We start from the raw sequence: 25,629 nt of genomic DNA, 5'->3' as shown, positions 1-25,629 counted from the left end.
GCTCATTGCTGGTACTACTCAGTCCTCTGACAATTAGGTCAGTTACAAATTTGTTATTTTTTGTATTCTCCAGATGAAATGATATTTTAAAAATACATGCTTGTTCAGTTACTGTTCTGTTAGAAATGTAGCCATCAGTCATTTCCTAAGACTTCCTGTTCAGATGAGTGTAACACTGAGAGTTTTGGTTGAGAGAAGCATAATAAATTACAGTTATTACAACTGTGACTACTGTGTTCCAGCATATTACAGTAGCTTGTGGGAAATGTTTTGTGAGGCTTGGAATGTAAGAATGAAAAGCGTAAGGTTACTTGAAGCATACATTTACGGAGAGAATGAGGGTAAGCTGTGAGGGTTGTGGTGCAGTGATTTGTTCTCCAGCAGGAGTTGGTTAGAAGAGACAGTTGAAGGACCAGGGATATAGCTCAGTGGCACAGTGCCTGCCTGGCAAGTGCAAGGGCCTGTGTTTTATTCCTGATACAAAAAACAAAAGAAAAGACAGTTGAAGTCTGATCTCACAATCTTACAAGACATGTAAGTGGCACATGGAATGGAATTTCTTAAATATCCTTCTCGAGGTTGGAAAATAGTGTGAGGTGAAATGGATGAAGTATACTATTCTGTGTAAAACATTTGTATTTTCCATAATGAAAGTATGTGCATATGCTTTATATATACATATATGTACATACACATATAAATATATGCTCAAAAATTTTGGAGAAGTTGCAACAATGAGAAGAGAAAAATCCTTCTAAATAACTTCCAACTGTGGATATCATGTATTGATTTTTTTTGCGAGTCAATTTTCTGTGTATAAATGGCTTTTGCTGTGGAGAACTGAAATGAGGATATCCAAAGATGTGATCATAATGTGTTATATATGTACAGATTACTATCTCTGTCTTCATTTAGAATGTTAACAAGTATTTTCTGTTGTTGTAACATATGCATAGAAACATTGGTTGCTTATTATTCCTTTTGATGACTTTAATGGTTTTAAAAACACTTCTTATTATCTGGCTGCCATAGCTTTTATTTGGATGTCCCCTCAAAGCTTCATGCAATCATAGGTGGGGCTTTTCTCGTGTGGCTGCATCTGGGATGTGTGATGCTGGGATTAAGGATGTGATGTTAGGATTAAGGGTGCTCCATCCTGGGTGTGGGGGTGCCAATCAATAGGCCTACAGCCTAGATAGAATATAAATGGATAGAAGGAAGGTTGCTGCTGCCGTTTGCCTGCCCTGCCCTGCCCTGCCCCGCGCTGTTCCTCCCCTTCAATGCCTCTCTGCCATGCTGCCCTGTTGTGGAGCTAGTTAACCAGGGACTAACACTTCTTAAACTAGGAGCTAAATGAACTTTTCCTCTCTTAACTTGTGACTGTTGGGTAACAACGAGAAAAGTAACTTAAGACACAGGCATTTTGATTATAATTTCATGATATTATAAATGATTCTGTGTTTTTGTTTATAAGGCTTTTTTACCCCTTAGGTTAGATTTTAATTATGTTTTTAGCTGGAGATCTAGAGATTGGATTTCTGGGGGTATTGAGAATGAATACAGATTTTAAAGAACTACGAGTGTGGTGGTTTGAATTACAAGCTGGACCAGCTGCTTTGTTCTTGGGCTTATCTTTTTCCTTGAAAGAATGATTGGTAGATGATCTGAGGATATTAGGATCTGAGTGTTTGCTAAACTTTTTTTTTGAAACATATAAGGTACATTTATCACTTAAAACAACTGACAATATTTGTTGCCACTGATAAGATTCTGGCTTTCAAGTGACAGTGGGTGTTTTGGGAAACATGTGTTTTCTCCCCAGAGGCTGATGTCTTTAATTATTTAAAGATTTTCTTATGAGATTGGTGATATTAATGACTGTCTTTAATTATTAAATGAATGAAACTTGTCAGTATTGGGATAACTCATTAAATCAGTATTTTCTAAATGATCAATGTATAATGTACATAATTATGACCCACTCAATTGACAGGATAGATAAATGGAATTCATGTAAAAATATGAAGTCTTTATTCATAAAGATTCCAATCCACATTCCAGCTAGCCTTCGAGAAGCTACCACTTGTTTAGTTCTTTTTTTTTTTTTTTTTTGTACCAGGGATCAAACTCACAACCTTGTACTTACCAGGCAGGCGCTTATGCTGCTGAGCTAAATCCCGGGCATATTTTTTGTTTTTAAGATATGATCTTGCTATGTTGCTTATGCTGACCCTGATCTCCTGCACTCAAGTGATCTACCCGTGCTTTGGTCTCCTGAGTAGTTGGGTGTACAGATGCACACCACTGTGCCTGGTTCCACTTGTTGAGTTTTGTTGTAGTATCAAAGAATATCCAGAATCATTTGAAAAGACTATTTAAAGCACTTCTCTTTTTCAAGCTGCATGTGTGACTAAGGCTAATTTTCTTCATATACTTAAGCCAAAATAACATATTGCAACAGATTGAATGCAGAAACAGATACGAGAATCCAATTCTTATTAAATCAGACTTTAAAGAGATTTTTAAGAATGCAAAACAATACCATACTTCTCACCATTTTCTGAAAATGTAGTTATTTCATTAAAAAGTGTTATTCATCTTAACATATAGTGGGTTTGTCATTTTAAAATGAATTCAATATTTTGAAAAATTTTCTCAGTTTTTATTTTTAATACAGCATATATTAATTATAGTAAATATTAATCCATATAACTCATATATGTAGAGAGAGGCTCTTTGGGGGTTCTCAATACTTTTTAACCATGTAAAATTTCCTAAAATCAAAATGATTGAGAATCTCTAGTGTTGTTCTTAAGAGCAGGGATTTACAGACAAATTGCTTGTGGCCAAACCCCAACTTTATTGTTTAGTGGCTCTGTGACTTAGTCTAGATTTGGAACTACCTGTTGCCTTAGTTTCTTCATCTGTAAAATGGAATAATAGTTAACTTACAAGACTGCCATAATGCTTAACTTGAATATATAAAATCTTAGGATTTATGTAGTATTTGGCAAGCTATGTAATTATTACCTGTTAAATATTTTGTGATATATTAGTGCTTTCCTTTATTGGTGCTAGATTTCTACACTTGTAGAAATTGGGTATTTTTAGATATTTACATGGCCTATTATCAAGTTCACAATATCACAAACTTTTCTTCTCTGTGTCTTCCAAGTCAGTGATTCTCAACATTTACTGCTGTTAGAATCATGTTGGAGCTTTTAGGGGAAAACAGTCCCCAATATCCAGCACACATTCTGGTTTGAACCACTTAAGTCAGAATATGGGTTGGGCTGGATAGGGCCCAGGCACTGGGAGTGGTGCTCAGGTTCTTCAGGTGATGTCATGTGAAGCTCAGAGCCACTACTGCGGATCTGCCAAGATTTTGCTTGTGTTCTTGCTTCTCAAATAAATGTAGCCGATTGTTCTCTTGCCTTGGAGCCAGCCAGCCATCAGCTGGACCTTTGAAACCACAGGCCAGATAACCCTCTCCTCCTTTACGTTTTGGGTGTTGGATATTTTATCCTAGTGACGGAAAAGTGACGAATAAACACTCCTTACTGTTCCCAACCACCCTCAGCTTGAAACTTTTGTGAGCAGACTCCAGGACCCATTAATCCACCCTTGTTATGTAAAGGTCCCCTCCATGCTCCTCTTAAGGATTTTAGCACCTGGCTTCTGGTCACCTTCTCCGTACTACTCGTGTCATGGTATTGGATAATTTTTAATATCCATGAAAATTAAATGGTTCTTCCAGTACTCGGGCTTCTCAGTCCCTAACTTTTCCTGCAGTGATTTTGTCTTTCACTCTCTTGTAGCCTTGCATATGGTTAGGATACCTCAGACCTTGTTGGTATCAGTTATATAAAGCCTTTATCATCTCCAGTGGCAAACATTCCATCTTCTAAACACACCGTTTTGTCTGTCCAGTTCATTCTTTGTCACATCTCCACTCCCAGCGTTGTTCAGGCTGACCATGCCCTACAATCCAGTGGTCTTACTACCTTTTTATTAGCTCCTTAAAAACTTAGCTTGGCTTTTTCTCGGCCTAATACTCGTGACCCATCGTTGGAATGATTTTACACAGCCTCAAAGATCTGCTTCCTTCTTTCTGTCTATTGGATTTGTTTGACAAAACCCAACCTTTAGCCAGATTCCTCCTTCTTCATATCTATACTCAAGCAGTGGAATGTAGGCTAATTTGTCATACTTGTGATCTCAGTGGAGCTTTTATTGCTATCTGGAATTCCTGTTGCATCTCTCCAGTTCATTTACCCTCTTAAATAACTTTCCTAAATGACTATTTCATTTAGGAAATGACTATTTCATCTCAGACTTCGAGAATTCTCTCTTCCTTCCTCATTCTTAGATGACCACCTTCTTTCCCATGTTATGGAGAAAATGTAGCTTGCAGAAGCGAGCTGCCACAAGCTCCCATTACCACACGGAGTATCCTCTCTGCGTCCATGCTTATTTAGTTAGCTTCTCCTCGGCTTCCTGGATGGGGCTCTGAAATACCTGCCTAGTAACTGACACACCTTGCCTGCCTCCTCATTACCTTCTGTCCTGGTATTTGCTCCTTCCCTCTCTGACATCATCGCTTCCCCCACTCGTTGCAGGAATATTCCATCAGTCTGCAAAGATCCATATGCAACTTTCCTTTGACCTCATGTTTCGCTCGAGTTCCCAGTTTGAGTTGTGTGTGCTAGTTGTGTGCAGTTTCTTTCCATCTGTTCTTCTAAACTCTTAATAGTAAAGCTTTATTCCACCAAAACAGCATTTGTTGAGGACACCACCGGTGGATCTGCGTGTAACAGACTCAGTAGGGAATTCCATCAGCACTGTTTGATGTGGGTCATCACTTCTTTTCCCTGAAGAACCTCCTCACTAGGCTTCTAGAATGTGTAATGTTGTTTTCTCAATGACATTTTCACTAGTTTTTCTCATTGAAATATAAGTTCTTAAAACCTGAAACTTGGCTTATTTTCTTCTCTGCTTAGAACAGTGGCTGATACATAGTAGACACTGGGACATATTTATGGATGAATGAATAGAGATTAACAAGGATCCACTTAGCAGGTCTCCCCCCATTTCCAGCAGGTTTTCTGGTCATACGATTTCACAGCTCCCTCCTGCTTCTGCCCCCAATTCTGTATTTCCTAATTGTATTTTTCCGTATCTTTATTCCACTCCTATCTTTTTCAAATCAAACCATTAGTATTGTGTTTATATTTCCTTGAGGCTTTAATGTTTAGTGAGCATCTATTTACATCTAGAGTCACAGAGGTCAATAGTCTGTGAATCTATAGTTAAATTACTCTAAAATATAATACTGAGTTTAGGTGTCAGTTGAAAAGGGTTAAAATTATAAAAGAATATGAAAAAACCTCTAGTGCTGACATTGTGTCTGCTGGGATATTTAGATGTCTTGTTTTGCTACTACTCTGTGGTATACTTTACTGTTTCTGCCTATTTTTGATGGAATCATGTAGCTTTTTCTGCTGGAGTGTAGAAGGCAGGAGGAATCACCAAGATCACAAGACCTGCTCACCTCACCCCTGGGCTCAGGCTAATTGGAGTAGACTCTGATGCCCTGCTCCCTCTGTGTTGCCGCGTGAATGTGACGCGGGACTTGTAAGAACAGTGTTCTCACTGCTCCTTGTCTGTGGCTCTGCAGAACCTCGCCTCCTGGAACCCCGCCAACCCCGAGTGCCTCTTGCTGGTGGTGAAGGAGCTTGTGCAGCAGTATCACCAGTTTCAGTGCAGCCGCCTGCGCGAGAGCTCACGCCTCATGTTTGAGTATCAGACGCTGCTGGAGGAGCCTCAGTATGGAGAGAACATGGAAATTTATGCCGGAAAGAAGAACAACTGGGTAAGACGGTCAGACAATGGGGAACCACTTCAGATGGCCCTGTGTCACAGGCCCTTGCCTTTCTCATAGCACTGAAGGGATCTGAATGCTCGTCTCTTTCACTGTTCTCAGAGCCAGCCCCTGTGAAACCTGGGCCATTCAGTGTCACCCCCAGCACTGTTGTTGGTCCCCGTGTGTTACCAGCCCCGAGCAGGTTCAGGTGCAGCTGACTGCTGGGCCACATCTTAAGACTCCTTTTTTTCAGGAATTCATTTTTCCTTTGACGCAGTCATTAAGGAGAGGTCAGTAGCTTCAGAGCCAGCTAGTTATGTGGAACCTTTGATTCCTTCTCTTTATACTTTCATTACATTGTATGGTCTTTTAAAAACACAAGGTGTCATGTCATTCCTCTGCCCACTTTGTCCACAGGTGAGCCAGACTCCTCTCAGAGATTGACCAGCTCTGCATGGTTACTGCCACCGTCACCCTCCACCCATCACCTGTGCCGATCACCTCATCTCCTAGCTTCCCCTCTCATGGCGTCTCCCATGCGCCCTGCTGTGCTGCTGGCACACCAGGCTTTTCATCCTCCAGGTCTCTGCGTACGTTCTCTGCTACCTGCTATTTTCCTTTAGATAGTCACATTGTGGTTTCCTTCCTTCTTCAGCTTTTTACTAGTATGTTTTCAGTGGTGTTCTATGAACTCTTGCATTTTTATTTAGTAAATTTTTTGAGGTATAATTTACATACCATAAATTTATCGGTTTTAATTGTTCAGCTCAGTGATTTTAGTACATTTGTTCTTTTTGTGCCATCACTGCCATGTTCCCGATAAACATGGTTTCATCATCCCAGTGGAATCCTTTGTGCTCATTTGCAGTTAATCCAGTTTCCACCTAAACAAGCAGGCAGCTATTTTCTATCTCTATAGATTGTTTTTGTCTTTCATTTTTTTGAATCAAGGTCTCACTATGTCATGAAGGTTGGCCTTGAATTTGGCTATGTGGCCTCGGTTGGCCTCAAACTCACAGGAATCCTCATGCTTCAGCATCCGGAGTGCCGGGATCACAGGCGTGGACCACCATGCCCAACAGACTTTCTTTTCTGAAAGTTGCATGTTAATGGAATGATTCAGTATTTGGCGTTTTGTGGTGAATTCCTTTGCTTAGATAATACAGTGATACTTCGGTTCACATACTCAACTCTTTCCACGATTCTAGTCATAAACCGAACTGGATGAGAACTGAGTCAAATCTGCCTGTAAGGTCACCATTGAACGTAGCCATTGAATTTGAGTGAGTTGTCCTCTAACTTGGTTTGTGCCCGGAATCTTGGAGTCAGGCACGGACTGAGGAGCCCCTGCTGTGTATTTGAGACCCATCATTGTTGCACACGTATCAGGCCTTTTTGTTGCTGCTGTTGCGGCTGGGGAGTATTCGGTTGGATGGAGGTGACACATTTTTGTTAACTGTTCACCAACTGATGGTCATTTGAGTTTGTTTTTGACTTGCATGAATAATGCTGTTCTAAACATTCATGTGCAATCTTTGTAATTCCTGTTCTTAAAATTGTAATTCACTTTGACAATTATTTGCCCTTTTACTCTCCTCTTTTTTTTAAGTATCTCTTTTAGCATACTGGTTACATGGTGCTGTGTCAAATAATCATTCAGTAACTTGGTGGCTTAAAATAATGCTTACTCTGTTAGCTTCTGTCAGGAATCTGGGTGAACTCGCTACTTCAGGTTCCCTCCTGGGCTGCACCCGGGTATTGGTCAGGGTTTTATTGTCTCCAGCCACCCCTGGAGATGGATTCATCGTAAGTTTATTCATGTGCTTGTTGGCACAGTTGCGATCCTGTGGGGTGTTGGACTGGGCTCAGCGCCAGTTGCTGTCTGGAAGCTGCCCTCCGTACCTCACCTCTAAAAGGCCTGACGCAGGCCAGTCATAAGATGTCAGCTGTCTTCATCAGAGCAAGCGAGAACAAGAGTGTGTGAGCAAAACAGAAATCAGTCTCATACAACCTAATCTTCGGAGTGATACGTCGTCACTTTTGCTGTGTTCTATTCGTTAGGTCCTGTCACACACCAGGGAAGAATTACGAGAAGCCTACAATACTTACTGTGTTTGTTGTTCGTCCCTCCTCACCAGAATGTAAAATTTCTCGAGGTCAGAGATCTTTGTTTTGTTCAAAGATACATCCCAAACACCACAATCAATTGTTTTAAAAAATGTATTAATTAGATCCAGTTACGCAGAGCCCAGTACAAGTGTTAGGTAGTCTTCTCTTGTTAATTCTTTCAGTTTTCACTTAATGTTCCTTTTCTTAAATTAAATATGCCCTCTCCTACTTTTTCTTAAAGTGTATCCTTCCTAGGTTTTACATATAATTAATATCTTTGAATTAACCTGACTACAATTTCTTTTTTTTATAAATCTTTTTAGTCCAAGTTTTTCTTTCTTTCGTTTTTTCTTATATATCACTAAATTTGTCATCTTTACAAAAGCATGTAGTTCAGTGGCAGAAGTATGGGACTTTTTCATCTTGCAAATCTGGAGCTCCATACCCATCAGCGCTAATTCCTTTCCCCTCGGCCGTGGCAGCCACCTTTCTGTATCTGCAGTCTTCACTGTGTGAGGTAATTCATGTGAGTGGGATTGTGCGGTGTTTACCTGTCTGTGACTACCTTCTTTCACTTAGCGTGAGGTCCCTCTCCAAGGTTCGTTCACGTTGTAGAATGTGATGATGGATTTCCTTTTTCACTAAGGCTACATTAGTATCCATCATGTGTAGACACCACATTTTATTTACTTGTTCATTCTTTGGTGGACTTTAGTGTTGTTTCTAGCCCTGGGCTATTGTGCAATGTCTCTTTGGGATGTTGCTTTGAATTATTTTGCGTGTGTATGTGTATTAAAGTGAGCTATATCATTTGAAATTTCATTTTTAATTTTTTTGGGAAGCATCCGTGCCATTTTCTATAATGGCTGCACCATTTTACATTCCCACCAACACAGGTGGTTCAAGGTTCAAAGTATTGATTATATGGAAACTTTAATCTATTCTCATGACTACTAAGGAAAACTTTGTCAAACTTAGTTTATGCTCTGTCCCAAAATTTCCCTTAATGGAATGGTCAACTTATTATCCTCTCACAAGAATGTTAGATTAATTTGGCATGGTTTTTTTCTTGGTGAACCTATGTTGTCTTTAATATTGGTAGACTTGTGTGGGAATAGGAATTACTGTCCAATTTAGATGTTTAAAATTTGCATTCCCACTTCGTTCCCTTGGGCTGAGCTAAAATGTAACCCAGTTTTATGACAGTTTTTTGGGAAAGCCACAGAAATGGGAATTAGACTTTGTAAGTGAAAATGTAGGCACATGAACAGGTAAAGGAACAAGATACAAATGTGTGTTCTTGAGGGATGAACAAATTAGAGGGTAGGGTGAAATTTTGTTAAAGACCAGATCAGGAATCGGGGTGAGAAACGTGAGATCTTATCAGAGAGACAGCAGCTTGGTTTTGAGCCAAGATGTATTGAATGAGGGACTCTGCCAGTTTTCTTTTACTGTGGCAGAAAATTACCACAAACTTAGAACAACCTAGGTTTATCACCTTAGTGTTGTGGAGGTCAGGAGTCCAGAATGGGTCTGCCTGGCCAAATCGAGGTGCAGGCAAGGCCGTGCCTGGGGAGCTCTGTGGCAGCTGTGTTCTCGGAGAGGCTGACTGTGAGCAATAAGGGGAAACAGAATGAACCTAGAAGACTGCAGCAGGTCAGAATATTCTGGGGGTTTTAAAAGAAATTACACTCAACTGTCGCAGTAGATGATTTACAACATTTAAATAAGAATACAGAAGTCGGGGCTGGGGATTTAGCTCAGCGGCATAAGCGCCTGTCTTGCAAGCAGGCAGTCGTGAGTTCGATCCCTGGTACCGGTAAAAACGAAAAAGACAAAAAAAAAAAAAGAATACAGTAGTCAGTTGCAACAGCAGTTTAGTAATCAATAAACAGTTACGACAAATGTGTTTTACTCTTTTAAGGAAAGCGGATGTGGACTTAGGTTACCTTATCTTGAATAAAGCGTCTGCTCATTCACCTTTAGTATTCCACTAACTCTATAGTTAGTGGAATAGACTATAGAGTCTTTATTCTTCTTTCTTAGTTTTAATCTGTGGAAAAGCTATACTTAAATGACAGGGTTTAGCTTGTCACCACTCAGATGTCTTGTGGAATGTCACAGGGATTATCTTTCAACTCTGTTCTGTTCACTGATTTATTACATACGCAAATGAAGTTATATAAATCACGTGTTTTGGTTTTTCTGGCAGCAACCAGATAGCTATTGAAAAGGTAGATATTATAAAAGATTACAAAAGCATTATTTAAAATTATTTTTGTGTGTTGGACTGCTGCATTAAACCAGCAATACACAATTTAATAAATTAAAGTCTAATTTGGGGTAGAGTAATGTACATTTATGGACGAGCTGTGTACTACGGATTGAGAAAAGATCTGTATCAGACTTAGATTTTGCTCCTGAAGATGTTGAAATTCTGTTGAGAAGATTCATTCTATATTTGTAAAAAACGAAATAGCAATACTGGATAGATTATATGTCAACAAGAATTTATAGACTTTATATGTGTTCAGCAGAAAAGTGAATAATTTAGCAATAGAATGACCAAGGAAAGTCTTTACTGGACCTGACCTTAGCCCTGAAAGGAGGTAGACAGGGCACTATCAATGGGACAGGTCGGTAGGTTACATGGTTGGGGAAGGACAGGGGCGTGTGTGATGCACTGGGAAAAATCGTGAGCATATTTACAATTAGTTAACTGACCAGGAATTTACATCTCTTATGTCTTAGTGGCATATTGAAGCTTGAGCACATTTTTACATGAAGTAAATTGTTGTTTATTAGTTAAACATGAAAATTAATATACTCTAAAAAAACATTGAAAGAATCAGTGTGTTTTTCTTTGCCTGCCTATAAACCCATGTGTTTTGGGTTTGCTTGTCCAAATAGTCCATTTGAAAAATACTTTCTGTAATGAATCCAAGACTATGCATGTTTAATACATTTTACACAATTCTGTTTCCATCAGAGAAGATGGTCTTTACTGCACTCATTATCAGATCTTTCTGCCACACAGATTTACGTTCTTAACCTTCCATTTCTGCTCTAAAAGTGTGCATTCTTAAAAACCTGAGAAGCTGCTTCCTTATACTTACAGGTGGTACTGCTGATACATTCTGGGCTGTTCACCCATCGTCAGGAGTGCGTGAAGACATCTTGATCTTGAGTTTAGCTCTGTGATTCATTACTCTCTCAGTCATTGTAGGCAAGATTCTGAACTGTCCTAGGCCTCCGTTTTCTCTCTTTAAAAATAGGTCTAAATTAATTATTTCTGTTGACCAGGATTTTGGAGGTAATTGAATAATATACCCCTGGAAACATTTTATAAAGTGTAAAATTCTAATTAAGCTAACTTTGGCTTTCCTCATCACATGTAGTATATGGTTATGCATGTGCTAAGGAATGATCTCCAAATTTAGGCTTCTTGGTTTCTGTTTGAAGAATCACCCTTGCTAGATTGTCATTCAGCTAAAGTTACACAAAACAGTTCATTGTTTATTATTGTGTAGCTTATCTGGATGCTAATAGTCAGTTTCAGATCAAAGCTTCTTGATTGTAAGAGAAATACCTCTAGGTGAGGAAGTAGGATTTCTCCTTACAGAACGACCTGAACTTGGAATTGTTTGGCAGAAGATGTAAACCTTTCACTTCCAAAAGCAGAAGAAAACCCAAAATAGCTGCTACTACCAGATGAAAAGTTAGACCTAAAAAATTGCCAATATGCAGTGTCTAATTAGTTGAAGCTGCTTGCCAGTGTTCCATGACTTGAAGAAAGAGAGGATGCACACACTCGTTGCTGAGGCTGGGGACAGTGCCATTAAGACAGCTGGGAGGCTGGCTGACATTTTCACAGTCACAGGTCAGGTACTTTGCTGCATCTATCCAAGAGATTTGACCAAGTCTGTGTGTGTGCATGTGCACAAGTGCCCACACACACACACACACACACACACACTTATTCCGTTCACTTGGCTGCATTAAAATGTCTTGTTTTCAGCTGAGGAGAGAGATGTCTGTGGAAGCAATCTTTGGCATTACAATGAAGTGACCATAAATTGCTTGAATTACTGTGGGTCCTTCCAATACAAAGACAAAATGTCATTATCTGAGGTAGAATGAGGATTTTCACTTGTTGTTTCCGCCTCATAGAATGTTTGTACCTTAAATTTATTAGCTGAGTGTGCTTTAACCGACAGAAGATGAGCTTGCAGGTTACAGAGTCAGTGGCAGAGCCGAGAAGTGAATCCTCTACTTTCTCAGCAGGAAGATAAAGTCTGGTAGGCAGGGAACTTGGAGGGCATAAAGTACTTTTTATGGCTTCTAGTAAAACATATTTCCTTTCTAGTCTTAAGTTTTTATTACCATTTTAGTATCATACATCAGCCTGTTGCTAATAAATACAAATTTATTATAGTCCTGGGAATAACATTTCTTTTCTTATGACTTCAATTGTATCAATCAACCTGTTGCCGAGAAGCATAAATGTGTATTAGATCTAGCGTCAACATTTTGAAAAAGGATAAAATAAGGATCATCTGAGGATTTTTAAAAGAATTTTGGTCTAAAATAACTGGTAGAATAAAAAGTAGAAACTAAAACAGGGCAAAAGAGCTGAAATACAGTATGTGGATGAAAATAACTAGTAGTTCAAATGAGTTCAAGTGCTAAATAGATAATTGTTTTTCCTATTGCCTTATATGTATAAGTTCTTTTTATTTTTAAAATTTTACATTTCACCTCTTTTGTTATTTTTTTCACATGTGTGTCTATATGTATTACACATGAACCTTGAATTTAATGAACTAAAACTTTGAAACTTTCATTTTTAATGACATCTTACACTAGGGTAGAAATGGCTCTCTGTTCATTGGTAGGTGGTTTGTCTCATAAAATAAAAGTGAAAAAAGGATTTGATTTATCATCATCTCTCCAGTTCTCATCTCCAGCCATCTCTTTCTAAGCACCTGTCCTAACATCCCCAGCAATAGCTGATCACGTTTGCCAAATTCATAATAGCCATTTAGTGTTACCTGATTTTATCAATGGTTTTTGCACAGCTTTCTGGGGCTTAGAAATTGCTTACACTGTGAAGAAGAGAATTCCTTAGTGACCTGTGACCAGCATTAGTGCTCATTTGATCCAGTAACGCCAAGCTTCTTGCTGTTCCCTGAACATACAGGATGCCCCTGGCTCTGCCTCTCCCCACTGTGTGAGAATTTTTAGCAAATGAGGGCCCCATTTCACTAATGCATTGAACTAATCACTGTACATGTGATGACAAACAAGGACTTTAGCAGTTAGGTGCAGTTGCAGTCATCTGGCCTAGAGATAATGGTGGCCAAGACCATGCGGTGGCAGAGGTGCAAAGTGACTGGACTAAGGCTATACTTTGGAGCTGGAGTCAGTGGATCTGCTTCCACTTTAAATGTAAGATGGGAAAGAAAGGTATTGGTCAGGATCGTCCTGAAATTTTTAGCTGAAAAGAGTAAAAGAATGGAATTGCCAGGTACTGAAAATGAGGAATAAATATCAAGGGTGGAACATAACATCGGGAATTTGGTTTTTTTCATGGAGATTGGATAAATTAAATTTGAACGAGGAAAAGGTGTGGGATGGAGACTAGACCATTTGGTATTCATCAGCACGTAAATACTATTTAAAGTTATGAGCCAGAGATAGACAGCAGCAGCTACAGAGGCTCTCTGAGATAGCCAGCTTAGATCCCAGGAATGGTGCGGTGTGGGGAGTCCTAAGCAGGGGGAGACATACCCTGCTGACCCAGGAATGAACTAAGCTGAGAGAAACCAACTGGAAATGCAATCCCGGTGCTACGATTGGAACTGCTAAGCTGGAACCCATGCCTCTGGAAACTGCGGCTTGAATTTCCTGCCATGGCTGTTGCATCTGAATTGGCACAGCAGGGATAAAGATGCGAAAGCTCTGAGAGTGGGAATCAGCAAACCGAATTGAGAATAGAGGTGGCGGAGAGCCCTGCATCGACCTGCGGTGAGTGAGAGGAACGAGGACCCTTCCATAGACTAGGAGGCTCCAACGGAGGACATTCTGGGACCAGACAGACTAGCTGGAACAGGACATTGCAGTGACTTCAGTCACATATTCCCCTCTCAAGTGGGATTGGTGGGGAGTGCTTGACCTGGGTGATGCCATGGACTAAGACCCAGTAGGCTAGCCCAAACCAGGTCCCTGTGCCTGGCAGTGTACCCTAATACAGTGAAGTCTTCAGCAGGTTGACTGACCTGGAGGGGCAGGCCCAGCATAGGCTGCCCAGGTCTGTGTCTCCCTAGTACACTGCAGTGGGTGGGAACACCTAGCTGGTACAATTCAAACAAACTGTTACAGACAAAGAAAGAAACTGGGCCTCCTATATACGCTTGTATGGAAGGAACACAAAGTATAGGAAGAAGGAGCAACAAGAAAGGGTCCTCAGTCCCCAATCCTGAGAACACTGATCCAGGAAAGGTAAATACAAAGGAGAATGAGGACAGAAAACATGCAATATCAGGCACAGCACCAATAGACATAAAGCGATATCTCCAGGACCTGATAGACGAGTTCAAAAGTGAAGTATTTAACCAAGTAAAGCAAAATATAAGTAGAATAGTTAAAGAAATGCTAAGCACCTCCCAAGAAAAAACAGATAGTGGAATGGAAGAACAGAAAAAAAGGGGAGAATTGTTTGATGGAGAAAATAGAGAAAACGTAGAATACATGAAGCAGGTTCAAAGAGATTACCAGGAAACTAAAAACTATTGAAAGCTGGCATAACAGCTTGAAAGAAACTAAGGATAGATTATCTAAACTGGAGGACAGATTTGTAATGTGGGAGCTTGAAAGGAAAAATTTCTTAAAAATATCAAGGAAACAGGCAGTAACAATACAAAGGCTAGAAGATGATAAGAGGACCTATAACTTAAGAATTAAGAATGTAAAGGAAGAAGCAGGGATACAAACAAATGAATTGCAAAGGCTATTCACATAAATAATTAAGGAGAACTTCCCTAATATGGGAAAAGGTAAAGATACTCAGATATATGAGGCATACAGGACCCCAGCCACCTACAACCCAAACAGAGCTATACCCAGGCATATAATAATCAAAATTCCAGAAATCCAGTATAAGAACAGAATATTAAAAGCCGTCAGAGACAAGAAACATATCACTTATAAGAGAACACCCATCAGAATTACAGCAGACTTCTCGACACAAACCATCAAATCACAAAGAGCATGGGGCGAAATAATTCAAGCTTTGAAAGACAATAACCTCCAGCCAAGAATGATATATCCTGTACAACTGTCCCTAGAAATTAATGGAGAAACAAGGTGCCTCCAGGATAAAGAGGAACTAGGGGAATTTGCAACCACCAATTCAGCTCTACAGAGAATACTACAGGACATTCTGAAAGAGAAAAATACCAAGATTCCAGAAACAGTGGCAGAGAGGCCACAATGAATGGAGCAGAAAGCGAAATGAAGAAGACAAACTGACAACTAATGACAGAAAAAGAGCTCAATAAAAATGAGGCATAGAAGGTTGGGTGGTATAAACAGCTATTTTGGAGAAAACATGACATCATAATAGCTAGTGCTGATTTAATATCTTGTTTTGAAGTCCCATAAAGCTTTTGTTTTTCTGTCTCCATAGGTCTTAACATGTTGTATCTTATTGGATTTTATTATATGTGATAATATAAACAAAAACTTTTATAAAGGAGATAATACAGAAACCATTGTTCATTTTCTGTTAGTTGATTCTAAATGCCCTGTAATACTGTCATTCTTTTGAATGGTTTTACATTGTCTTGATATGTTTGATGCTACAGTATATGAAGTTATACTCAAAAATTTCAAGGAAAGAGACACTATGGTAACTACCTTTATGTCAGGATATCTTGTGGTAAAACACTATTTTGCTTAAATGGTCATGTTCTGACCTGTGCTGTTTTTTTGTTATGTCCTCTTTTATCTCAATCTCCTTTTTTATTATTTATTATTTATTTTTATCTTTTTAATTAAGGGAAAAATAGTAGATATATTATAGTAACCCACTTTGATTTCCAATTAACTTGATTTGAAGCCATGTATTGCTCTCACCATCTTGTTTTGACTGATTTTACTCTATTCTGTTTTGCTTGATAGTACCAAGTTTGAGAGTATAGGCAACAACTGTGAAGACAAGATTCAATATGATGCCCATTCTGATTTGACTATTATCTTCTTTTGAAGTACTGTAATGTCTCAATTTTTTGGTTTTATTGGTTTTGTTCTTTACTGTTTTGTTCAATTTTATTATAACTGAGGACATAGGCAATTCTTTTTAAGATAGCAGGAGGCATTGTGATAACCATTGTTGATCACCTTGTATTTTGTTTTACATTATGTATTATGTCCATCCTTTTGATTTGACTGACTCTGTTTTGTTATGTCCCATTTGGTTTTATTCTGTTCAAAAAAAAAGTAATAAGAACTGTGGGAGTAATAAAACCCAAAAGGTGTAGTTGTCATTGTAAAAAAGAGAGGAAAAGAAAGTGCTGTAAAGGATATAACTGCATGTTATTTAAGCGTATAATAGATAACTATATTACTGAGTTTTTGTTCGATCATTGAACAGAACTGTTTACAGTCTCACTGTTTGAATATCCACTTTATATGCTTTAATTTTGTAACTTGAACAACTATTTTTAAGATGATAATATGTAAGGTATTAACTAGTGATTTCCTACTGTTTATTTTTTTTAAAATTCTGTATAACTTGTACCCTTTTTCTGTTTTTTTTTTTTTTTCTTTTTCTCCTTAAATTAAAAAAAAAAAAGTTATGAGCCCAGAGCAGACCATGTGGACTGCAGAGAATGCGTTGGAGGTGCGCCTCGGTGTGCTTCAGGGCTTAGAGAGGACAGAAAGTGGTACAGGTGTGGAGAAGACTCTGGCAGCTGGGTCCTGGGAAACCGAGTGAAGTATGTCCTGGGAAATAGTGGTTAATCAGCGGTGTCAAATGCCACCACCAGAACGCGAAGATGAAGACTGAGAAATGACTGGAATTTGGCAGGGGAGGGGACATTCATGACCTTGTGAGCTGTTTCTCGGTAGAGTGATGGGGAGGAAAGGCTAACTAGAGAGAACAAAAGACTACAATATGGGCTCGTTACTTTAAAATAGGAGGTAGTTTTATAAAGAAATGGGATGGGAACTACAGAGGGTTGGAAAGTTAAGAAAGAATCTTTACAGATCACGTTTGCATGCTGATGGGAGAGAGTGAGTAAAGAGGGAAAACCATGTAAGAGCAGCAGGGGACAGTTGGAGCACTGTAGAGCACTGTACATGGCACCATGCAAAGACTTCTGGAGTTTTCTTTCTGTCCCCTTGACTCCTAGCAAACTAGATGTCCCTCTTATAAAACTCCCAGTTAGCTCCGTACTGTCACTTGTTCTATTGTCTATGTATTTACCTTTTCACTGAATGACCCTTTTGTACCTAACAACAGACTCTTTTAGGTCCAGCTGTGACTCAGTCCAAAGAACTATTCTTAATAGGGCATGTTAGTTTTAGAGTCCTCTAGAATCACACGTGTATGGAAATCTTGGAGTATAGCAGAAGGTAAGAATTATCCTAGGATCTCATTAACTTTTCCCCACCCAAAATGATAAGCCATTCATAGGTCTTAGGTGGCCCGTGTTGTCCCCAGCGTTGAGTTTTAGGGAGTCTACGCATTATGACATGTCATATTAAGAGCAGCTGCTCATCTCTGACCATCAGTCTCATCTGTCACCATTGGCATGCTTGTGGCATAGTGGCTTCTGCTACTCCATCTGTCTTGCCTCCACTTTGATTTTGCTTACTCAATTCTCGTTTTTGCTTTTCTGTTACAAGGTTATACTTGTGGTGATGGAAAAATGTTCTGTCCTTAGCCAGCGATTGATGCAAGTTAAGAGATGTTGTAAGCAGTTTAAAGAAAAAAAAACAAGCAGGTTGATGATAGTTATCACTGTTATCTTCTGAGCTCAAGGTTTGTATTTTTGCCTGCATTTTCAAGGTTTTAGGTCAGAATTTTAAAATTAGGGCCATAACCTTGAGGCCAGTTGCTAGGATTTTTGTGCAAAGAAGTGGGGATGGTTGTGGAATCATGTGTAAAAGGTGGTATAAGTGTTTGTAGTTCATAAAGAAAAATGTCTGTAAATTTCTGCTGTATTTGAAGATGTGTTCTGAAGAATTTTATGGTTCATTTTTTTTTTCAATGAGTGAAAGCCAAGAAGGTACGGGGAGCTTCTTAGTAGTTACACAATAGCAAGGACACAGATAAATTTCTTTAAAGATAGCTCTGAAACTACCCTGGAGTTCTTGGGCCAGACATGTGTTGGAGAAGCTCACTATGTCAAAAGCCTGAGTCAAGCTGAATGCTTGCAGTGAGACACAGTGGAGGACCCAGAACCCTACCAGCTTTTGAACTCCTAGGGCTCTGTACCACCCACTTGGAAAGCCCCTTCCCTACACAATGGCCAAATTAAAAAAAATAAGTGACCCCAAAAAAGATGGTTGCCTGACCTGTCACTTCATAAAAATTGAGAAGATAAGTGTTTCTTTTACTTGAGTTTTCCCTTTGAGAAAAAGCTGGCTTGAGGTATAGCTCAGTGGTTGATTGCTCATGCCTGATGCCTGTGATCCTTAGTTTAGTCCTCAGTAACCTCTCCCCATAAATGAATAGATGTTAGGAGCCATTATTTATAACTTAATTAAATATTTTCAGTTGCCAAACCTGGGCACACCTTCCTTTAGAGATTTCTTTGTAAACGAAGTTAACAAAAAAAATTAATTGATGATGAGGATGGTATATAGACTTTTAGAGGCTAGAAACTTCGTTGGAGTGCTCAGGAACAGACTGCTTTGTGTGGGAGGAAATTCAAGCTTTGCGCATACCCCCGCCTCCCCTATAGAGGGGAAGGACGTACGTTGTGGTCGCGGGAGTTACAAACATTAGTGAGGTTCTGTGAATGCTTCAATAAAAGCAAATGAATCTAGGAAGTAGTCTTATTACTGTTCCTTGAATTTAGAAATATAATAGACATTCATGGATTCTTTTTATACTTGTAAGAAATAAAAAGTAATACTGTTGTATTATAATTTTACTGCACATTTAAAATTTAGATTTAAAAATTCAAATTATCCTTTTTAGTAACTGAAAATTTGAGAATTCTTTTTGATCTACCTCTGCTTTTGCAGCCTTCTTTTCTTGCTTGATATTAGGAAACTCAAATTGAAGATGCTTGCATTTTGAACAGGTTGAACTTGTGGCCTTAGCTGTAATTGTCACTTTCCAATTTATTTTTTATTTTTATCTTATTATACCTTTCTTTCTACAGACTGGTGAATTTTCAGCACGTTTCCTTTTGAAGTTGCCAGTGGATTTCAGTAATATTCCCACGTATCTTCTCAAGGTAAAAATATATAGTTATCAGTATGAGAGCATAAATTAAAAGTAATTATTTAACATAGTGTTTATACAACCTGTCAGCATTTTGTTTGGAATATAAATTCTGCTGGAAATATTTATTGTGATGTATTGAGTTTTTGCATTGCCTCAAAACTGTATCTACCTTTAAAGTCACTTGAAAATGAGTTTTTTGGTATAAGGTAAAATTTAGTAGCATGAGCAAGTTAAACACTGGGGGAAGTAGTTTTTATTAATAATCTTATTAGGATGAAATACTCACAGCAAATGTCAATTACACATTATGTCTCTAAGCATGGTTGTTTGTTAACCAGGCTTGCTGACGGCATTTTATTTTCTTTGCCGTAACTGAACCCAGCACTTTCAAAATTGGGCTTGCCCAAGACAGTCAGAATCCAGTTAGATTTGTGTACATGTAGCATTCTTTAAAAGTATTTGGAGGCAAATTATGAGCTTGAGACTCTGTGTTTTGGGAGAGATCTGTAAATGCAGAGTAGCTCAAAGGGCCTAGACTCTGGTCAGTGCGAGTGAAACTGAATGGCAGAGAGGGCGGGTTCTGAACAGGAAGCCTGAAGGAGATACCCAGCTTCGTCGCAGGGTTTTGGTTGTGATTTAGGACTTGGCTGTTTGTCCATAGCTATATTTCAACCTTGGGTTTTTAAATTTCAGTCTAATGTAAGAAAAACTTCTGCCCTGATGATATTCAGAGAACTGATGGTATAAACTGTCTACAGAGAAAACCAAATCCTTCAGCAAGTTTCTCTCCATAGTATTGTAGTCAGTAAATAACATTGGATGCTAATCTGCTAGTGATAGGAGATATGGTTGGGTAGAATAAAGACTATAATAATAGAATAAAATTTAAAAAATATTTTCCTTATAAGAGAAAAACTTACTTTCTTTTTACCTATATACAAACACAGGATTTTTCTGTTTCTTTAAACTTTAATTTTAGTTTCCAGTTGGCTGATTTTCCTTTGTGAACTCATTGCTTGTGAAGTTCAGGTGAGAATGGAGATCAGCAATTTCCATCAGTTTCTCTACACTGTGGTGGTACAGGAAATGTACATAATAGAGCTGTGATTACAGAGCATGAATTAATTTGGTATCAGCAATAATTGTGCTCTTTTAGCACATTTCGTCTTTTTTTTTTGAGACAGGATCTCACTATGCAGTTCAAACTGGCCTCGAGCTCACTTTGTAACCCAGGCTGGTCTTGAACTCACAAAGACCCTCCGGACCCTCCTGAGTGCTGGGATTATAGGTGTGTGCCATCACGTCCAGCTAGAGTGCATTCTTAATGACCCCTGTATATGTCTTCTTTAGTTCTTCTCTAGGTCATTTAAATCCAAATTCAGTTAGTATATGTGGGCGTAACATTCATGTCAGTGTTTTAATTCACAATTTACAGTTCAAGTCTCTATGTTTTGATTTTTTAGTGTGCCTTATTTATTCGAGTAATCTTTCTGTTTCACACTGGTGTTGCCTCTTCTGATATTCCCAAATATCAAAGAAAAAAAAAGGTATATGCTGGCTCATAATCTACTTTTTTTCCTTCAATGTCAAATTCCTATACTATTCTATTTGAAGAATTTTTAACTTTATGTTTCTGCTTTTCCCTTTCCAATCAGATAAAAGTAGAACCTATTTGCTAAAGGTAAAGATTTTTTTCCTACCCCAAAATATGAAGTGATTTTTTTTTCTTGTAGATGAAATGTCTGAATTGCAACATTAGTGTCTTTTTTGAATAGTATAACAAGGACAACAAAAGGATAAACTCATTCACAAGTCAAAATAAAGTTGCACACACCAGAAAGAATTGTCAACATGCCAGAAATAATACAGAATATTTATTGAGGTGTAAGATCTAAATTCACGAAGTTGTATGGTAACCTTTGGTCATGGCAATCAGCAGATCTTAATTTTGTTAGAATGGAAACTGACTTATATGTATGCCTAGCTTCTATCTTGTTAGGTTCTGAGAATTACTGAACCTAACAACACACCCTGTTACTGGAAAACTATATACAATGAGAGACCTAAAGAAAAGGTTCCAGTTTGTTCACTTAAAATGTTTATTGTCTGAACAAGAAATACTTGGAAAGTAAGAATATAGTATTTTGGCTGAAGGAACAGATTTACTTGTAAAAATGATGTGTGTTTATATTAGTCTTAAAAGCCAGTTTTATACAGAATGCAATGAAATGAAAACCTCAGAGTTAGTAACCTTGTTAGCAGATTCACAGAGAAATATGTAGGAAAATTAATGGATCCCACTGAACTAGAAGATTAAATAGAAGCTATTTCCTTCTGACAGTAGAAATGGCAAACAACCTTGCACAAAAAGTCAATGACTTTTATTTGTTAGATAAGAAATGATTATATTGCTTGTAGTCAAAACGGTTCTGGTGTGGTTGAGCCCTCATGCAGGCTAGACCAGCGGCAGTGCTCCACCAGTGACTGAAGTGCTTGGGCTTCTGGTTTCTTCAGTAAATCTTTTTGGCATCATTTTATATGGCATGATGAGCCTGTTTATCCTGACGGCATACTTGCTGAAATTTATTTCCCCATGGAGTCAGAATCTAGGGAGTATATGGAAATAAATTGGTGCTAAAGAACTAAAACAGGTCGTATATGGCAGGTTGGGAGACAGTCATCTTTCTCAAGCCACTGTGGCTCTGTGATCATTCACTCAGGCACTCTCAGTACAAAACAGCCCATCTACCAAGCAGAGGCAGAAATTGGGAGTTAGAGTCAGGCTATAAAGACATTTTTAAGAGCCTAGGACAGTCAGGGAGTGGTAGTAAATGTTCACTGGTTACCAAATGATGCCCAAACAGGTCCCTGATGTGGAGGACAGCATCTGAGGACCTGTGAATAGGGAGATTATCCGGTCAGTGTAGGAGCAGCCTTCTTAGCCTGGCACTGGTGAAGAGACTGCCGACCTAGAGTCAGCCTGCTTTCATTCAACTCTAGGTTAACAGTGCAAACACTGCCAGGGCCAGGGAAGTACTGGAAAGGTGTGCTCTGACTTGATGGCATGCTAGTAAGACATGGTGAGAACTGTAATGAACTCACAAGTTACGTGCTTCATTTGGAGGCAGCAGCTACTGTACAGCTACAGAGTTGTTTTCCACATGAAAGTGCAGGCCAAGCATTGATAGATATGCAGGTATTATTATAAGCAATACAGAACCTCCTAGTTTTATTTTTAAATGTCAAAAATATCTGCCTTTTAAGTGATGGCAGTGATAAGTAATTTTGAAAACACTGCACTGGCCAAACAGAATACCACTGCATGTTGGCCATAACCTGTTGATTCACTGTGACCCTTGGATCTAAAGCCTAACACTGTGATAAACAAACGGGGCCAGGACGGGTGGTAGTGAGCAGGAGTTTACCAGACCCTGTGGATGAAGAAAGGGTATAGAAAGCCCTCCCGGGTCCTTGTCTTGGTCCGCGAAGTTTACATCCGTGATCCCAAAAGAAAGTTGCTGGCATTCCAGCACATGAATTCCAGTCTATCACTTCCACAGCCCAAGGGGACAGTGAAGACACTAAGACATATTTATAGTTATGGGGAGCCAAGGGTCCCAAGTCCAGCCAGGGTAAGGGTTCACTGGAGCAAAAGCCATAACCCGGGGCCCAGTTTGGGTTTTATTAATTCTCCATGAGGAGGGTGGCTGGAGGATGAGTGGCCAGAAATAAGTGAGTGCTGTGAGCTGGGCTGGGTAGGAGGCCTCAGATCACCTCTGCGATACACAGAGAGAAGGAAACAGAGAGAGTAATCTGCCTGAAACGCCTGACAGACCTAGTATTTTGGGGTTGGTGCTTCAGCTCTAATGTACAATCTTTTCTGCCCTGGGAGGTCGTAGCCTCATTTCTTGGGGTTTGATCCCAGCCTACAGAGTGAGGTGGTGGCCCTTCATCCCGCCCAGTTTAACCATGTTTTTCGGGAGTCACTGGGCAGGGAAACAGGGACTGTCCTGCTGCCCTGCTTCAGAGATTACACGTCAGCTCCTCAGCCAGCCCATATGCATTGCTGAAAGCCAATTGAAGGGACAAGGAAGTGGCCTAGCCAGCTCTGTACATATCAGTACTGGTGAAGAGATTGCCGACCTAGAGTCCTTGGAGATAGGGCCAAATTTATCCAAAATGGAAATAATCACTCTTCTTGAAAGCAGTGTCATCCAGGTAGTTCCCCACAAAACAGGACCTTGAACTTGAGTTTTTCACTCAGTATCCTGAGCCCCACATATTCTGTGCTGCTTAAAAACAGCTGCCACTGAGTGCCCTGAATAGGCAAAATTTATGTTGGGAAGCAGTGCTGTGTAGAAGACGTGAATGGCAGTACTGTGCAGGGCACCTAAACACTGATTTTTTATTAGACAACTGATAAGAGAAAGACAGGGAGGAATGGAGGGATAGAAGGAGGGAGGAAATCATATATGCAAACCCCATGACCCTCCTCTTCCAGCTGGGTCCCGTGTCTTCAAGATTCTGCGGCCTCCTGCGGTGCCCCCAGCTGGGGAAGAAGCTCTCAGCACAGGAGCCCTTGGGGAATTCCAGACCCAAACTGTAACAATGATTATTTTTCTGATGTTCTCCCCTTAGAAGTTTAAAGGAAATGTTCTGGTGAACACTCATTTCAAGTGGTGCTACCATTCACCATGTAGTTAGGAAATGCCAAGAGTATTTTAAAGTATATGAATGACAGTTACATTCTGTGATTTGTTGTCAAAAATTGAGTTTCAGTAAATTTGTAGAGTTTAGAAATTTTTCATTCTTCTTGCCTTCCCTTATTAGTAGGGAAGAGGTTTTTGTTTTTGAATTTTCTACACTTAGAAGAAAATCAGGCAGATTAATGACCCTGGGATGTTTTTCAAGGGAGTATCAATTTTTGCATTGTCCCTTTTAGTTTAGAATTCTTTGAAATCCATTTAGTTTTACCTGTTTGCTAGGAAGGAACTCCATACTTTGTCCCAGACATTTCCTTTATTTACAATCTGTGAAACTTGTTGGAATGTTCTGTATTGATTATAATTATATCTGAGCAGGCATTAAACACAAAAAGCCTTCTGATCCTCATAAATGATTATAAACTCAAAGACTGACCTCACAGATATTTTTTATTTGAGGCAGTTTTTTGGATCCATAAGCAGTGTTTAGGAAGAAAGATCACTTTAAATCACTCTTGTGCAGTCTCACTATAAAGTAAAAACAGTTGTCTGATGCTTGAAAGAGCATCAAGAATTCACAGGAACCCCTTATCTTCTTATCTTAATGGGAATAGTTTCTGTCTAATCGAATGGGAATGGGCATACTTTAATAAAAATAAAAATGTATGCCTAGAAGAGTCATAAAAGTAGGGTGTTACTTATTCCTGTAATAAGTTTGATTTATCACTGCTACATGTGAACCAACATTTGTGTTTGAGACTTCATGACAAAGAAAGCAGTGAGAGGACCTGAGCATTTACTCTTCAGGAAAATACGCTCTGTTCAGATTCTTCAGCAAGTAGGAGACCTAACACGACCAGGGCTTTCAGTTTATTTTCCTAGTCCCACTTCTCCCTAGACGCAGAGCAGGGCTTAGAGAGCAATCCTGGCTGGGCGAGGGACCAGCAAGTTGTCTAAAGGGCAGGATGGTAAGATTGGAGGCTGTTATGCCATATGGTCTCTGTCACAACTACTCTGCTCTGCTGTCATAGCATGAAAGCAGCTAGAGACAATATGTAAATGAATGAGTGTGGCTGGGTTCCAATAAAACTTTATTTTCAAAAGCAGGCGTTCAGCTAGATTTTGCTTCCAGGGTAGTTTGTCAATCCCTTTTCTAGATTGTAGAAGGTAATATTCCTTCATAAAGGCACATGGTATTCATGGGTAAGCGTTTTGGTTCAATGAGTGACTGGCTTTGTACTGTGGTTTTTTTTCATTTATATTTTACTGCCACCTTCAACTCTCTTGAAGTCCTCTTTCTCTCCCCTTCCTCCCCTGCCCTCCCTTCCTCTTCCCGCCCTTCAGCACTCTGGATTGAACCCAGGGCCTTTGCACTGAGCTGCATCTCCATCTCTTTTTAAATTTTTATTCTGAGATAAGTTCTCACTGAGCTGCTAAGTTGCCCAGACCGGACTTGAATTATTCTTGTCTCAGTCTCTCAGAATGCTATGATT

The 25,629-nt window shown here is 39.3% G+C and overlaps 1 protein-coding gene across 7 annotated transcripts in view; it reads left to right on the top strand.

Moving 5' to 3' along the window:
- The window catches only part of Babam2 (BRISC and BRCA1 A complex member 2), a 383,627-nt gene that overhangs the window by 129,133 nt on the left and 228,865 nt on the right, over window positions 1-25,629 (top strand). For 5 of the 7 annotated variants that reach the window (XR_010040993.1, XM_063230442.1, XM_063230472.1 and 2 more), the window contains exons 5-6: window positions 5,678-5,872; window positions 19,369-19,443. Coding sequence is in view for 6 of the 7 variants with exons in the window: in XM_063230442.1 (XP_063086512.1) it covers window positions 5,678-5,872; window positions 19,369-19,443 (270 nt within the window). In the remaining variant the exon portion in view is untranslated. The remainder of the gene's footprint in view (window positions 1-5,677; window positions 5,873-19,368; window positions 19,444-25,629) is intronic. The other 2 variants (XM_063230452.1, XM_063230445.1) reach the window with 2 other exon arrangements.

This window comes from Cavia porcellus, unplaced genomic scaffold, assembly GCF_034190915.1.
Source record: "Cavia porcellus strain 051 isolate PalLab524CR breed Dunkin Hartley unplaced genomic scaffold, mCavPor4.1 scaffold_1, whole genome shotgun sequence".
Lineage (NCBI taxonomy): Eukaryota > Metazoa > Chordata > Mammalia > Rodentia > Caviidae > Cavia > Cavia porcellus.
This window is presented reverse-complemented; position numbering and strand designations above follow the sequence as displayed.